Source organism: Peromyscus eremicus, chromosome 4, assembly GCF_949786415.1.
Source record: "Peromyscus eremicus chromosome 4, PerEre_H2_v1, whole genome shotgun sequence".
Classification (NCBI taxonomy): Eukaryota; Metazoa; Chordata; class Mammalia; order Rodentia; family Cricetidae; genus Peromyscus; species Peromyscus eremicus.
The window spans coordinates 3,074,705-3,092,738 of record NC_081419.1 but is presented as its reverse complement, the minus strand read 5'-3'; the positions used below and the strand labels follow the sequence as shown (position 1 = coordinate 3,092,738).

Genomic DNA, 18,034 nt, shown 5'->3' with positions numbered 1-18,034 from the left:
AAACAAAGTAAGTGTCTAAGTGACTGACCTAAGGACCACTTTCACAACTACAGAAAACCTAATCGGTTACTAATTAGCATCTACAAGCTTCGGCCCACCCACTTATAATTGTGGTTTTATTTGTGCTTCTTACAAATATGACAATAAATTTTCTTAAGCTTTTCTTTAATTATTCTGATTTTTTTCTATTTAGTCAACTCTCTGCTTAGACAGTGAAGGACTTTAAGATAATTTCTTTCCAAATACAATGTCACACAGTGGAAAAGAGTTTTCACAGCCAGAACTAGTCTAAACTTCAGTTTTACTTTCAATTTGGACAGCCATACTCCTAACCTCTGACTCATTAAACTAAGACTCCTTCAAGGTGCAAAACGATTGGATAATGAACATGAAACCCTAAGCATACAATGAAGGTTTAGAAATATTGGTTTCCCTTTACATTTCTTTGCTAATTTTCTGAACTATATGTACATTTTTTTTTTTACAGTGAAAACTACAGGTTCATCCCTTTATTTACAACAATCCCACAGTTCTCCACCAACTATTCAAACGCAAAACACATGCCACAAAACCAGTGAACAACTCCCAAACGGTGAACACTCAGCGAACACTGAAGCAGATGCTGAAGAACAGTTGAATGGCACTTGTTTGTTTTTCAACACAGGGTTTCTTGTTTAGCCCTGGCTGTCCTGGAACTCACTCTGTAGACCAGGCTGGCCTTGAATTCAGAGATCCACCTGCCTCTGCCTCCTGAGTGCTGAGATTAAAGGTATGCGCCACCACCACCAGGCAGAATGATGCTCTTTTGACACCCCCTCTTTATGGTCTTACATTTACCCTGACATAAGCTAACCTACTTGTACACCTTGAAAAACTGAAGGGAACTAAACACCACTGTGCGTAAGCACACAGGACCATTCAGCAGCTCAAACTATCTTGATAAAAAGTTCTCTCACTTTCCCTGGCTTCATTCAAATCAGCACTCACAATTCTTTCAGATGTTGTAGTTAATAGGTCTTTTGTACAGAAGTCCATGGGGTTTGGATTTAGAACAGCTCTGGCCAACTGGTTCCGACTGTTCAATAGAGACATAGCTTTCAATTTCCTCTGTGTAGTTACCAGAGAACTGATTACAATACATTTCGTAAGTTCATTTAGGCTGGCTGGCAAGTTATCTTGTGTCTGGATGCACAAGGAACACTCAGCTTTTCCACTGCGCACTATAATCAAAGAGGAGAAAAGCAATGCATCAGTGTAATGCTAAACAACTGAAAAGGTTAGTCACCAGTGTTTAGTTGGATTTTACATGATGTACTTAAGTAAATCACTTATATATAGTTACTAAATGTAAAATTCTCATTTTTGTTCACAGTTCAGGAGCTGGTCTTGGGTTTTGTGGAGTGAGTTTTACACTTCAATGGCTGGTAGAGAACTGTGTGGGATTGTTGCAAATGAGATGAACCTGTAGTTTTCACTGTTTAAAAAACGAAAACAAAAACAAACAATATCCCTGTCCTCCAGAGAAAAAATGTCTAATAACTATATCAGACAGTAGTGTTTATAGAGAAACAGAGATGGGACGAGAAAGGAATGGGGGGCGCAGAGGTGGACGAGCTGGTCAGTGTCTTCCTGAGATGACACTGAGCAGGGATGTGACGTAAGGAAGAAAGCTTTGCCCTTTGGAGGAAGAGAGAGCTAGAAGCAAAGGCTCACCAGCACAGAGACCAGGAGGTGTAAGTGTGCTGGGGGTAGGTCAGACACATACAGTGAGGCAGAGCTAGAACAGAGAGAAGGAAAAGTAGGGAGGCATGTCTTACAAGATCCAGAGAACAAAATGGGATGTATTTTTGTAGAGTTCTGGGTAGCACAGCAATGACTCAGAATGTTGTTCTGTTAGGTAAAAGTCATATGGTGTCTCTGTACAGGTAACAGGCTCTACCTTATACATTAAAAAAAAAAAAAATCACTTCCCAGATGGGTGAGGTGGTGCATGCCCTTAATCCCAGCCCTCGGGAGACAAAGGCAGGAGCAGCTCTGAGTTCGAGGCCAGCTTGGTCTACAAAGAGAGTACCAGAGCAGCTAGGGCTACACAGAGAAAAGCTATCTTGAAAAACTAAAACAAACAAACAAACAAAAAAAAAAAAATTCTTCCTACTGCAAAAACCAAGAATAAAGTGCTAGACACTGGGTGTGGTAGCACACACCTTTGATCCCAGCACTTGGGAGACAGGGGCAGGCAGATTTCTGAGTTCCAGGACAAGCAGGGGCTACCCAGAGAAATCTGCCTCAAAAACGAAACAAAAAGAATAAAATGTTATAGGAAAAGTGATAGACATGACGGCTGGATGTAGGATGCAATGAACATAAACCATCAGTCAATCTGCAATGAATTTGATTTGGTTGTGAAAGACACAAAGGACCAGAAATGAACACAAAGCTTTAAACTATAGCTTTTCAAACATAGGGATCCAACAGTTTTGAACTAAAAGAGTTTCAGGAAAGGAGATAATTGTAAATTTGATGATTATAAATTTGGCAAATATTAACCATTTTCAAGAGCCAAAAGCAAAAATTAAGTCACATATCACTGCTGTAAATCTTCCACACATCCTGTACACAAAGACTCTAGCTAAGCCAGGAGATGGTGGCACACACCTATAATCCCAGCACTCAGGAGGCAGAGGCAGGTGGATCTGAGTTCAAGGCCAGCCTGGTCTACAGAGCGAGTTCCAGGAGAGCCAGGGTTACACAGAGAAACCCTGTCTAGAAAAAACAAACAAGAAAAGAAACAAGCTAAACTTGGCACATCAGTTAGAATGTGGCATGGTGGGATGCTATTTTGAAATATGATGCAATAAGGTTGAAGAATCAGGAAATCATCTTCTCTTCATGTAAGAATACTAGTGTTTTAACTGTCAAAAAGGCAGACTCACAAAGAATGTAGACTTCACAGTAAACCAAAACTAGGTTTTGAACCATGCATGGTGATACAACCTATAGCAGCAGCTTCTTAGGAGGCTGAGGCAGGAGGATTACTTGAACCCAAGAGCTCAAAAACAGCTGGAACATACAGAGGCCTACTTAAAAAAAAAAAAAAGTATTATGTAGCTAAGATTGCAATTCTGGATTGTAATCTTAGCTACATAATACTTTTGAACCATGGCTTCTCTTATTAACAAGGAATAATTGTGACCACCTTTGGAGAACACTACAAATGTGAAAAAAAAATAAAGACACATTGCTTGGCAGAAGTGGTTTTTTTTTTTTTTTTTTTTTTTGTCCGAGCTGAGGACCAAACCCAGGGCCTTGCTCTTGCTAGGCAAGCGTTCTACCACTGAGCTAAATCCCCAACCCTGACAGAAGCTCTTAAAAGGAAGAAATCACTGCAATGCAATGGATGGAAGTGATGAACAGTCATTTCCAAGCTCAAGCTGCTTATAATAAATTGTTTGTTCTAATTAGTAATTAGTCACAAAACTAAGGTTGGAATGTGACTTACTTATTAAACAGATAACTTGAAAGTGATATGTAAAAATGACAGATGGGCCGGGCAGTGGTGGTGCACACCTTTAATCCCAGTACTCGGGAGGCAGAGCCAGGTGGATCTCTGTGAGTTCAAGGCCAGCCTGGGCTACCTATCTCTGTGAGTTCCAGGAGAGGCGCAAAGCTACACAGAGAAACCCTGTCTCGAAAAAACCAAAAAAAAAAAAGAAAAAAGAAAAAAAAAAAAGACAGATGGAAGAGTGCATCAGAAGAGGACTTTAAAACAAAGCTTGAGGCTGAAGAGATGGCTCAGCGGTTAGGAACATATACTGCTCTTTAGAGAACTTGAGTTGGGTTCCTCAGCACCCATGCCAGGCAGCTCATAACTGCCTGTAACTCCAGCAAAGGGGATCAAGCATGTCTGGCCTCAGCAGTCACCTGCACTCATGTGCACATAATTACATACACATAATTTTAAAAAAAGTTTTTAATAGTAAGCAGTAAACTCAGGATCTTAAGTAGAAAAATAGAAGAATTCTAAATGGCAAGTGATTAACCTTGCATATAACAAAAACAGGACTAAGGAAGCACAATGTACAGAAAATGAGACCATCACCTTGCTGACACATTAACTTACTGACTGAAGTACGACGAAACTTATGAACATAACCACAGTAATAGCCATTTCGATCTTGCATGCCATTCCTGTCCATATCTTTCTTCTCTCTATTTAGTCTCTCAGGAACCAAAAACACCAGATCATTTTCCTTTGGATGAAGCTGTTTAGCTAGTTCAGATTCCTCCAGGTAAACTATGAAACAAAAATCAGCATTTATATAACTCTTAACAGAATTCAAGATCAACTTTTAAGAAATTAAACCTTTGTACTAAGTTCCAAAGTATAAAGTCCTGATGGATTCCGTATATCTATTGAAAGGGTGATCTAAGCCAATCAAAACTTAAAATACTGACTGCAGTATTTTAACAGTAGCAGCTGTGATTGCCTACACATGACCTGCACAAGATCAAGGCAATTCAAAACTCCAGCGATGAAAGCAGAGAGGCTCCAAAGATCCCACCACTAGCTGAGGAGTTACTGGAAGTTGATAGCTGCGAAGGGAGAAAGGATCACTTTTCTTTAGGAGGATGGACACTGATAAGATTCCACAGACCCCAGTGGATGATCCTACACCCAGGCACAGAAAGGTACCACCAACTGGGGTCAGCAGGCTTAAAAAAAAAAAAAAAATCAACTGTGTGGTGGTGGGGCATGCCTTTAACTCTAATCAAAGACAGGCAGCACTCTTTGAGTTTGAGGCAGGCTCATCTGTAGAGTTCCAGGATAACCAGGGGCTACAAAGAGAAAACTTATCTAGAAAAAAAAAAAAAAAAAAAAGAAAGAGAATTAAAAATTATAAAGGCTGGGCAGTGGTGGCGCACACCTTTAATCCCAGCACTCGGAAGGCAGAGCCAGGCGGATCTCTGTGAGTTCGAGGCCAGCCTGGGCTACCAAGTGAGTTCCAGGAAAGGCGCAAAGCTACACAGAGAAACCCTGTCTCAAAAAACCAAAAGAAAAAAAAAAATTTATATATATATAAAGAGTCAGGTGGTAGTGGCAGTGCATGCCTTTAATCCCAGCATTTAGGAGACAGAAGCAGGCAGATCCCTGAGTGTGAGGCCAGCCTGGTCTACAGAGTGAGTTCCAGGACAGCCAGGATTGTTACATAGAGAAACCCTGTCTCAAGAAACCAAAAAATATTATGTATCATATAGGGGATGGGGAGGTAAATCAGTCAGTAAGGACCTGAGTTTGATCCTAGACCCCACATAAAAAGGCTGGGCACATAGTAGCTGGAGCAATGTCTCAGTTGTTAGGATACCTGCTCTTCCATAGGACCTGGATTCAACTCCCAACATTCACATGACAGCTAACAACTCTGTATCTCCAGTCCCAGGGGTCTAACAACCTCTTCTAGCTTCCAGGGGCATTATATGTAAGTGGGGCACAGACATATATGCAGGCAAAATGCCCATCCATCCATCCGCCCATCCATCCGCCCGCCCATCCATCCATCCATACACACACACACACACACACACACACACACACACACACACACACACACACGAAAGAACGAACAAGAGGAAAATGCTGAAATAAACCTAGCCATATTTGGAGTTGTGAAAACTATCGTGAACAAGAAAATTCTTCAAATATGTGTTAGAAGTATAGCTCAGTAGTAGAATGCTAAGGCCCTGGGTTCTAATCCCAGACCACAAAACAAAGAAAAAAAAATAAAAAATAAAAAAATAAGTAAAAAAAACAGGGAAGAAAAGGCTCCTAGACAAGTTGTTGATTACAGATGGAAAACAGTAACTTCACATAAGATACACAGCAACCAAGGGATCAGAATCAATCTCCACCAAGAAAAGCCATTCTTCTGCTCTATTTTTACCAAAAACACAAAACCTCAAGTCTAAGGTAGCATCTGGGAGACACAAAGGTGGTGTTCTACAAACTAATGGGGCACTGTTTTTTAGGCATCAAAGACACACAGTGAAGACAGGCTAAGGAACTATTCTAGAACGCTGAGGGCTCAAGACAGCACGACTACAGCTGTCTGGACTCTAAATCCCAGGACAGAAAACGGATTTTAGTAGGACAAGTGCTACGATATAAAGGAGGTCTCATCCTCAGGATTACAGCAACACTAGCCCCTAGTTTCATCACTGTCCACGTATGCAATGTGTTAACATGTGAAAAGGTTTACTGAAAACTGTATGTGGACTCTACTGTAAGTTTTACATCTCTTTAAACTCCAAAGTTATATGAAAATAAGTTCTTCCAACTAAAATGCCAGGGTTCATCACCTTACACCACTCTATTAACCTTCCTCCCATGAGAGTCATTTCCTAACTGTATCAATATTCTCCTATTTTTGCTCTACTCACAATACACAGGAGTTCAAGAACTACTAAGGCAGTTCTACCATAAATGTACTAGGATCTCGGTTAATTATATTGTATATTTGCTGCAGAAGTCACTTATTTCTATTGTATTTTACTTTATTATTTTACTTTATTATTTTATTTATTAATTATTATTAATTTATTATTGTTCCTCTTTGCTGATTTAACAGTATAAAAGTCAGGTGTGCTGCCATGTAATAGCATGTACCTTAAATCTCAGCACTCAGGAGGCTGAAGCAAGCACATCTTTGTGAATGTGAGGCCAGCCTGGCTGACTACTGAGTTCCAGACCAGCCAGGGTGATATAGCAAGACCCTGTTTCAAAAAACCCGAAACCAAAAGTCATGTGTATATGAAATGTTCACTTTTTAGATGTTCATGTATCTGTGTATCATGTACATACGCACTAAAATGCCCGCTTAACTGAACTTCTGAGCAGTTCCTTTTATCTCAAATGATGTTTCTGCCTTAATGTCTCATCATAACAGAGCTAAATGAGATGAATTTACATGGCTATCTTCATCTGATCACTGGCTGCTGCCAGCCTCTCTGCTGGGGGCTATAAGTGCTTGTCCCACTGGGCTACCTTACCAGTCCCTGGCATCTCTTCTCAAGTAGAAATTTCCAATGATCACATCATATATTCCAAGTTGTATATGAACTTACTCATAAACTCCCAGTATTTTTTATAGTCGGCTGGAAATTTTCGTAAACGCAAGTAATAGAAATTCTCTTTATTTGGAGAGTTGAACCATTCCTGTGCCACCTACACAAAGCAAAAAAGCAAACTAAGAAATAAAGAACACACTGAAAGCCACTACACACAGCCAAGTGTCCCAAACTGAGCTACAGGGAAAGTAGAACAGAATCCCAAGTGCAAGGCCAAAACTCAGTTTGTGTGGTTTAATAGAATTGTTCACAACTGTGACCTGTTCAATTCAGCCGCCATTAGCCACATTTGGTTATATTTGATAACTGAACGTCTAAAGGCTAAGAACACTATTCCTGAGCTTTTTATGTTCAGCAGTCACCTGTGGCCCCGATACTGTTCACTGCAGAAGCATCAGCTGCTGCTAGATCTTGCTGCTAGTACCTACTTCACAATGAGACCAATTTGACCTACATTTATCTCAATCTCTGGGAATTGGCACAAGCATTCTTCCTGTCAGTTTCTTTTCTTTTCTTTTTTTTTTTTTCTTTTTTCTTTTTTTGGTTTTTCGAGACAGGGTTTCTCTGTGTAGCTTTGCGCCTTTCCTGGAACTTGCTTTGTAGACCAGGCTGGCCTTGAACTCACAGAGATCCTCCTGCCTCTGCCTCCCGAATGCTGGGATTAAAGGCGTGCGCCACCACCACCCGGCCTGTCAGTTTCTATATGTCACATCCACCGGTCTTCCAAAGCCTCAAACTCAGAAGTAAGTATCAGAAATCTTTGGTGATCCTAAGCCAAAATTTACAAAAGAAGCTACTAGTGTAAAAAGGCTATTAACACTTAAAAAAAAAAAATGACCTCTGGGGCCTTAGGAAGGGTTTTATTTTATAATAACATTTTGACTGAAGTAGCTACATCTGCAACTGGCCTTCAATTCCTCTCGTGTAACTGTTCATCAGTGACTCCTGGTGCTGAACTGTTTCTGCACAAAGTTAACTAAGCAGTCACTCCTCAAAGGAGTGACACCCCACCTTCACACTATCCATCACTTTTGGCTAGAAACATGCAGCAGGGGCTTTCATGCCATGTGCCACTCCAGCCCAGGAATGAGGGGAGGAGGTGTACTCAAGAGGCTCTTCCCTGATCCTGGGAGAGTAAACATTACAACCTAACCAGGTTAAGGCTCAAATCAGGATCATCTTTTGAACTTCTACTAGTAAGTCATATATTCTAAAGTGTATCTATAGTCTTTCCATCTCCACAGTTACTACCAAAACAAAGCTACCATCATTCTCTCCCCAAATTGCTGTTACCAACCTTAAGTGGTCTGCTGGATCTGTTAGCCTTTCTACCATTTATTCTCTACCCAACAACCAAGGATGTTGTGTAAGAAATAAACTAGTGTGTATAATTACCCCTGGTCTAAATACTGACCAACTCAAAGCCGTTCAATACCTTCTCACTGAAATGAGTACATATTCAAACAGAAGCTTATGGGACTATATGCTCATGAACATTTCTCTGATCTTCATCTACAGAGAGGGGCAAAGAACTAAAGCATACTTACCGTTTCAAAAGCATTCAATATAATCAAAGGGAGAAAAACATTAAAATACTCTGCACAATCTTGAAATCGGACGGGCACAGGCCTTGAGATAGATTGACAGAGACTTGTTGGGGCACCACATCTATCGAAGTTCAAAAACATTTGGTATTTCCATTTTAAGACCTCTTTAATGAAGGTGTCAAAAATGGACTGCGATGGCAAGAGAATGTTCACCGGAGAAGCAGCTGACATAGGCTTGTTCTCACTAAGTATGAGCTTGTGACTCTGTTTGTTGGAACTGCTAGGAGTCTGAAAATGAAAAATACTGCTTAAACTTTTCACCTCAGCCACTGGCTTCTGAAACTCCAGGGAAGTGGGTGGTGTCACCTTCAAATTGGGCTGTGCTCCACTCGACTTATTTTTTAGTACTGACTGAAGTATGGTACTTTCCAAAGACTTGGAAAGATTGGCAGTTCGTGAAGCACTGCTTGAGCTAAATATCTTGGTAGTAGTAGGTCTCAAGGACGACCTAGGAGGTAAGCCAGGTTTACGAAACACATTGTCATCTGCTGCTTTAACTTCAGCGTGTCTTGGGCAGTATTCACCCTGGTTTCTTGTGGTTTCAACACAGTCTTTGTACTTACACTTTGTAACACTTAAAGACTCCAAATGAGGCTGACTTACAGACTCCTCTCTCTGAACTGTATCTTTATAAGCCACTACAATCGGTTTATCATCTTCTATCTGGGAGCACAGATCCATATCTTGAGGATCATGTTGGGTTAGGAATAAATTGTCATCATCTGTATCACTACTTGATTCTGGCTCAGCAGCTTTAACAGCTGCCACCTCTCCAACTTGCATTGTGAGAGAACCTTCACCCACAGGCTCCTCTGGAGTAGAGACCATCACATCTGTTGGCACTCCTCCACTTAACACTCTAGACTCACACTGGTTCACAAGATAAGCTATATCAGTCACCTGAGGATCAGAAATGGCTTTTGCCACTTCTGGTTTGGAAGGCATGCATTTTGCTAATTGCTTTTCATTACTGTTGGCAGGGGGCTCATTCCCTCTATGATTAGCTGGCCCATCAGAGTCTGGTACAAGTACGTCAGAACCCTGTACTGTACGGGACACTGTTCTTGCAGTGTAATCAAGGTCTCGTTTGTGATGTGATCTAGATCTCATGAGCCTTTGAAATTGACGATCCTGACTTGTCAGAAGCTTCTTATTGTTTTTGATGGAAAGAGTCTGAGGAGGAATTAATTTAGTCTTTTTGGGGGCGTTGACTACTCCAACAGTCTTACCATGGTCACGTAATTGGACTATACACTCCAAAGACCTCTGGGACAACTCAAATGCCTTCCGGGGAGCTTTTTTCAGGCCAAGTTTTTCAACCGTTGAAGTTGGCTCTGGACACTGGCGAAGTTTCTTTGGCGGCACAATAGCAGGAGATGTTCTACAACTGATGTAACATGAACTCTTATTCTGTCCTCTTTTGGTGTCTAAATGAGTTTTCTTAATAACCTTAGAAGCCGGAACTTTCCTAACAGGTTTCGAGTGAGTACGAGGCTTTGTAGACTTCATCAGTGAAACTGTAGGATCTCTCTCAACACTTGAACTGGGAGCCGATATCCCCATTTCTGTACTTTTTAAATCGCTTCCAGCAAGATCTCTGTCATCAGCCAATCGCTCAAATGTTACAGAAGATGAAGGCCTCTGAGGATCTTCAGCTGTAACTCTGTCACATCGTTTTCTCTTATGTTTTTTTGCTTCAGTTTTACAAAATTCCTCAGCAGAAATACTGTGTGGTTCTGCATGTTCTTCAACATCCTCTGCTTCATTTCTAACAACCTCTTCAGACACAGAGTCTGCACCAGAACCCAAATTGTTTGTACTATCAGCTACATGAGTTACACAGCTTTTTCCTTCCTTGTGAAGCGAGTTCTTGCTGTCTACATTATGATCCTGCCAAACTGAAAACACTTCAAATGAACTTTCAAACTCAAAAACCTGAGATTCAGAGTCCTCAAATTCTACTGGGCACTTTGTTTCTTCTTCCTTTATAAGCTGCTTTTCCACACTGGTATTAACTACTGAACCATGCTGCTCTGGACAGTCTTTCTCCATGCATGCTTCGCCCTGTTTGATGTGTTTCTCAATACCATGACTTCTTTCATCTTCTTCTTCATCAGAATCCGAAATAACAATAATCTGCCCATGGCAAGTGTCAGCACTGTTTCGGTTAGCTGTCAAACATCTTCCATCATCTTTTCTTTGTAGCTGGGATGGACTTTTACTTGACCCTGATGGGAACTGAATAACAGTGGTTTGAGCTATTGAAGTGATGTTACAGAGGTCTATTTGAGAACCTGTGACCAAAGGCTTGCTACTGCCATGAGGCACCTGTCCTTGTACCAAGTTAGAAGTCAGCACTGTACTCTTTCTCATTTCCTTATCTCTTGATTCAACTACCACCTTTACAGGACTCTCACATGAAGTTTTCTTCACCGATGTATCAGTAACTTCTGTACATGGTAACAAATCATCAGTAGCATGCTGTTTCTGGATTTGACATTTGTTTTCATCAGAATTATAGAACTCCTCACTTTTAAACTGTTTCTTTTTTAACAATGAACTGTTTTGAAAATTTTGCTCACCATGTTCATCATCCAGAACAGGGTCTAAAGACACATCATTGGTGATAGCATCTTCCTTTAGAACTCCTCTCTCTCTTCCTGAACAGGAGTTCTCAAGGTCAGGCACAGCTGTATTTCCCTCTAGCTTGATAGTGTTATTGATCAAAGTACTTTTCCTGTGTTGCTTCTTTATGACATGTGATAACTTTGCACAAATTTCATCTTTCTGTGCTTTAGACTTTGGTTTTGAGTTTTTACCAACAGTATCATCCTTTAATGAGACACCTTCATTTGATGTAGATACCTTTTCCAGAGAATCAGTCAATGAACGTGTTAATAATATGACTCCTCTGTCACATCCCCATTCTGGGCCATTTCTTAAAGTATTATTCTGTGGTGAATGTGAAGAGGTTTCTTTTACAGACTTCTCTGTGCTTATTGTAACTTGCTCTTGATGACTTCCAGAAAAAGGGGCCTCCCTCTCCTGCTTCAACCACAATTCAGCTGGAAGAGGCTCTCCTTCATTCAAATCAACGTAATGCTGCTTGATGCCCTCCTCTTCTCTACTATTTGCTTTAATCAATACTTGATCACGGTCAGCTTTCCCTGCTTCTTTAGAAGATGTTGGGCTATAATTTTCCAGGCAATAAATGCCTTTTTTAGGCTTCCTGTCTATTTGTTCACTTTCTTCTTTAAAAGATGGAGGAGTTTTACATGTAGAAGTCGGATCCCCGAAAGTGCTATATTGGGGCAACTTGAATTTTATGTTTCTAATTATTTGTTTCAAACACATTTGTAACTCATGGGTTTCTTGAGCAGTCAACTGCCAACCCAGAGATAAATTTCCTCGAAGGAATAAGTTAAGTTTATCCCAGAACTGCTTACAAAGTGTTTGCTGACCAAGCTGATAACCTTCTTTGAGAAGACCCCTAATCAACTGGACACAAGCAAGCTGGACAGAGTTAGAGGGCACTGAATGCAATGCCAATGATGATATTATTGCTGCTCCCTTGGGGGTACTTCCAGGTGACTTCTCAGAACTCCGTGCAAATGCAGTGGTAGGAAGCTTGGCACACTTCACAACAGCTTCTACCCACTGCTGGGAACTCACCCATAGCAGATGCAAACATTTCTTATTTCTATGCAGTTCAATCACAGACACTAAAATCAGAATAAAAAATTCAGTGACTTTGTCACACACAGCATCTGTCTGGTTGAGGACATCTTTGACTTCAGAGTATAGATGATGAATAACTTCTACAATATAAGCCACACCCAAGTCCTTAAGATCCATGAGTGACTGAACAAAAGGTATGAACCACAGAAAAGTACTGTTATGAACACGCATATCTTGACCAATATCTGACTGAAGTACATTGGCTAATGTTTCCATTTCTTCATACATGTTAGGACAATAATCTGGACAAATGGCTGATCTCCACCCTGAATCCTAAAATGAAAAAATAATCAACATTCAGATAAACAAGTATCATGGTAAGTATCAACATCCAAACTATAGAAAAGGAATACACTCTGCAGCTTTACTCTTCTGCTCTACTATACATGAACTATATAAAACTGTTTCAAAAAAATGAAAATACACACCTTCACATATTTCAACCTTCCCATCAGTTGGCTTGATTACTACTACTTCTATCGAAATATTCCTCTGTGGCTAGAGTTCATGTTCCCCATGTGAATGAAATGCATCAGTTCTCCAAGAGGGCCTTCACGGAATAGTGGAGTCACACTAGCTACACATCACAGAGTCAGCACCCAAGTCACTACACAAAACACTTGTCTCTAAGTATCACTTCAATTTTTAAAATGTTATATACCTTTTTGGTCTTTTCAGGGTTATAGTTATAGACAATCTGGCTGCATGTCACCATATCATCAAAATGTGGCTCCGGTTCTAACTTGGTCCTTAAATATTAAGAATAAATAGAAATTACTAAAATGAAGGGATTGAAGGAGAAAGGAGGAAGTCTCCTTGGTAAATCAGTTACAATGTGTTTTTTTTTTTTTTTTTTTTTTTTCCGGTTTTTCGAGGCAGGGTTTCTCTGTGTAGTTTTGCGCCTTTCCTGGAACTCACTTGGTAGCCCAGGCTGGCCTCGAACTCACAGAGATCCGCCTGGCTCTGCCTCCCGAGTGCTGGGATTAAAGGCGTGCGCCACCAACGCCCGGCACAATGTGTTATTTTTAAATTCTGACACTTAACCAACCTTATGGAGCTGTTCCTTATATTTTGGATCTCTCTATTGTAGCTCACGTTGTTAATGATGGTTTGAAATGCTTCAATAGGGTCAATAAGTTGACCCCACACTTTAGATCCAAGGCGATCCAGAATCACCATGAAACAGTGTAATGCTGGCCAGAAAGGATCCATGCTGTCATCTAAAATAAAATACAGCAATTTCTAAATTACAAAAAAAATAAGAAAAATTCTAAAATATATTGAGAATTAAATATTCTTGGTCAGCCAAAACTGATAGCAAAATAGCAATTAATTTAAAGTGGTGTCTGGCAATTCTCTCTCTCTCTCTCTTTTTTTTTTTTTTTTTTTTTTGGTTTTTCGAGACAGGGTTTCTCTGTGTAGCTTTGCGCCTTACCTGGAACTCACTTGGTAGCCCAGGCTGGCCTCGAACTCACAGAGATCCGCCTGGCTCTGCCTCCCGAGTGCTGGGATTAAAGGCGTGCGCCACCACCGCCCGGCTCTTTTTTTTTTTTAAATAAAGTTTTTCAAGACAGGGTTTCTCTGTGTAGCCCTGGCTATCCTGGAACTCACTCTGTAGACCAGGCTGTCCTGGAACTCAGAGATCCACTTGCCTCTCTGCCTACCAAGTGCTAGAATTAAAGGCACATGCCACCATGCTCAGCTTGCATACTTTCAAAATGTTCTAAAATTATCATCTTTTTGCAAAAATAAGTAATAATTAATGGGAAACAAACTGATGAGCAAAAGAACAGTCTAAGTAAATGCAACCTCATCACCATTTTGCCATGCCTAAAACAATCTAAGCCCTCCCACAAGCTTATACAAATGGTAAGCGGGGTGGGGGGGGTGGGGGGGTGTAGTACAATGGATCAGTGGGTAAAGGCACTTGCTGCCAAGCACGGGGACCTGTAGCTGGAGAGTTTCTTTCCAGCTCCTGCAAAGCCCCAACAGTCCCACAGCCCACTTATAATATAAACACACAGACGCTTATATTATTTAAACTGGCCTAATGGCTCAGGCTTCTTGCTATCTAGTTCCTATATCTCAAATTAACCCATTATCTATTAGTCTATAAGTTACCACGTGGCTCGTGGCTTACCAGTACTTTACATCTTGCTTGTCATGGCGGCGGCTGGCATCGTCTCTCTAACTCTGCTTTCCTGTTCCCCCCTTTTCTCTTCTCTGCTGGTCCTGCCTATACTTGCTGCCTGACTACTGGCCAATCAGCGTTTTATTTTTCAATCAAGCATAGCAACATATATTTATAGCATTCAGGACATCCCACAGCAGGGACATGATTCTGATCCCCAGATTCCACATGTTAAAGAGAACAGACTTTTGAAATTGCCCTGACATTCTCTCTCTCTTTCTCTCTCACTCTAAATATTGTTTAAAAGAGTAAAAGAATGAGAAATATTATTTATGGACCTAATAAAGCCCAGAATCTATGAAATTCTGCTTCAGCAAGATCCTTAATTTTGCATGCCATATGTAATAATCATGCTAAGGATTAAAACTTCTGGTCAACAGTAAGGACTCTTCATACACATTCTATCTCTTTACTGTCCACTTCTCATTGACATGTAGGAATTCCTCCTATTCATGAAGTGTCCATTTATGACTTTCCTCTCTCTCAGATACACAGTGGGAAGATACTGGTCCTGGCTAAGGACCTTCAGTGATTCTTCAACATCACGCGTCTTAGTTAAAAACTTAAGATTTTGCTGTTCCCAGCTTTGTTTTTCATTATGTCCATAATCAGTTTGTAGCCAACACAAATCAATGGCTTTTGCAAATATCAGAATGCCTTCCCCAACAGCACTTCCTATCAAATTCCTAATCATCCTTACTAGATTCAATCCTATGTTAATGTTCCTAGTTAATTTAACTACTAGAGTACTCTGGAGGCAGTACTGTAGCTTACTCTATTACTCATAGTGTTTAGGTGCTTACAACCATAACAATGACACTATATCCCACTCACCCCTACCTCCTCCAAACCCCTACCCCTGGAAACAGGATTTCTCTGTGTAGCCCTGGCTATCCTGGAACTTACTCTGTAGACCAAGTTGGCCTCTAACTCAGAGATCTGCCTGCCTCTGCCTCCCGAGTGCTGGAATTAAAACCACCAGGCAGTTACCAACATTTTTTAATAGTATACCATCATAGTATTCAAAAGCATTTAGCAAGTAAAGTATATTACCATCCGACTGCTTCTCCATGGTGTGAAGGATTGACTGCATAAAATCATTCTGTTTGTCTGAGCCCAGCAACAGTGAATCCATGGCTTGCTCCTCAAGAATAGTCAGCAACATGCAAATACCTGTAAGATTATTCCAGTTTACCGAACTGATGAAATAACACTATGCTAAATGTTTTCTAAGCTGGCAGAAAGAAAGCAAGGCTGGAAGTCAAAGCACAACAGAATCCAGCTCCCCTGTCTGCTATACTTCATGCACCGCTCCCCAACAACAGAACTTGACACTTTTTCTAGTGTAAAATAGGTCATCGGTGCTAGCCACGGTAGAAGGTGATTTCTAAGATGACTACCACACAACTTGTACTTCACAAAACCCAAGATGACACAAACATTCACACGTGCTGTGTACAGTTCCTATACCACTAAAAAGAAAACCCGTGACCAACTACGACCTGGAACTTTAAAGAACTGAATTAATGAAATAATGACAGACAATGCTAACTTCTCTCACCACCTGAAAATACTTACACCATAAAAAAGAGGTAACAGCCGGGCAGTGGTGGTGCACGCCTTTAATCCTAGCACTAGGAGGCAGAGGCAGGCGGATCTCTGTGAGTTCAAGGCCAGTCTGGACTACCAAGTGAGTTCCAGGAAAGGCGTAAAGCTACACAGAGAAGCCCTGTCTCGAAAAACCAAAAAAAAAAAAAGAAAAAAGAAAAAAAAAGAGGTAACAATCACCATCACACTGACACTTCTACTTCAAACAAAAGATTCACTTGCCAGGGTTTGAAAATGTACTTGTTTGGAAGACATCTACAATAAATGATGTTTAATAAGATAACGAAAGACCCTAGCCCTTCAGGCTTACACCCCCAAGCCTCAGGAAAAGAGAAACTTCAAGCACCAGGAAATGAGAAACTAAAAATCTAGTTCCAAGGGCCACATGACTCAATCACCCCTGTAACAATATAACAATGTAAAAAGATTTCTGTTAAGAGATGTGCTCAACTGTGACTGTGATAGTTGCAAGTGTTCCAGGAAGGACCACTGTGACCTTTGTAAACTCCACTCCTGCCCTGATACCCCCCTTGAGGTTTCAGGAAGAATGTACATGTGGACGTGACTGTACCCACTCTGTGATCAGACCATGCTCTTGTGAAAAGAAATTGTATGGGAATTGTAATCTTATGGCTTTTGTGGGTTTTTCCTTTAAAAACCCCCATGGGGCTGCAGTAAGATGCGACTCTTGCTCTTGGGAGCAGAGGAGCCCTTCTATATAGAAGCTTAATAAATTCCTCGTCTATTGCATCAACTGGACTGGAGTCTGGGTTCTTGGGGCGCCCACTTGAGACCCTAAACTTTGGGGTCCAACAATATAAAACAGTTAAGCTAATTTGGCAAGGGAACAAGTACTGGAAACCATGAAATCTTGTAATAAGGAAATTGCTCAGAGATTGCTCTATGCTCAGAACACAAGGGAAGACCTGTCCGTGTAGGAACGATACTCACCTAGCCAGTAGTTTTTGTAGTTCGTAGTATCATACATGTGTGCAGGCAGAAGGATCAGTTTGCCTTTTTCAAGCACAGAAGATGTGTAAATGTCTGGACTTTCCAAAAGTCCCAACTCAATGACTTTAAAAAGGCAAGTTAAAACTTCCTCTAAGTCGTAATAGTCATCTCTGTCCACTTTCCCCAGGTTTCTTGCAGTCAGAATAGCCCATCGCCGAACCTAAATAATTGTATTATAAATAACACTGTAAGTTCATTAATTTATTCAATGAACTATGGTCTACACTGAGCAACATAAGATATAGTAGAGATTTCAGAAGACATCAAGAGATTATTACTGCAATGTATGGACCTTCTTTGATCCTGATTTGAACAAATCAAATCATATGAAACAGTCATTTTCATTGATTTAAACACTAGCAGGAATGTATCCTGTGTTATTATCTAGTTTATTTAATATATTTATATTTTAAATATCTGTAATTCTTTTTCCATCCATTCCATCAATCTCTTCTGTTCCCTTATATTTTAGGTATGTATACTAGAAGCAATCTACTTAAGACTTATAAGTCAATTTTTTTTTTGGCAGGGAGGGGAGTGATTGTTCAAGACAGGGTTTCTCTGTGGAGCCTTGGCTCTCCTGGAGCTCGATTTGTAGACCACGCTGACCTCAATCTCAGAGATCTACACTCCTCTGCCTCCTGAGTGCAGGGATTAAAGGCATGTGCTACCTACCACCACTCGGTGTTAACTTTCCAGAGGTTCTGGTTGTTTTCTTGAGTATATTTCTAATTTCTATTACCATACATAATAAATT

General features: G+C 40.6%; 1 protein-coding gene across 7 annotated transcripts in view; it reads right to left on the bottom strand.

The window, feature by feature from the left end:
• The window catches only part of Setx (senataxin), a 53,173-nt gene that overhangs the window by 23,375 nt on the left and 11,764 nt on the right, over positions 1-18,034 (bottom strand). For all 7 annotated transcript variants that reach the window (XM_059259924.1, XM_059259928.1, XM_059259929.1 and 4 more), the window contains 8 exons: positions 17,218-17,437; positions 15,712-15,831; positions 13,516-13,687; positions 13,129-13,216; positions 8,670-12,740; positions 7,120-7,219; positions 4,121-4,294; positions 988-1,220 (listed from right to left, as the gene is read on the bottom strand). In XM_059259924.1, the coding sequence (XP_059115907.1) occupies positions 988-1,220; positions 4,121-4,294; positions 7,120-7,219; positions 8,670-12,740; positions 13,129-13,216; positions 13,516-13,687; positions 15,712-15,831; positions 17,218-17,437 (5,178 nt within the window). The remainder of the gene's footprint in view (positions 1-987; positions 1,221-4,120; positions 4,295-7,119; positions 7,220-8,669; positions 12,741-13,128; positions 13,217-13,515; positions 13,688-15,711; positions 15,832-17,217; positions 17,438-18,034) is intronic.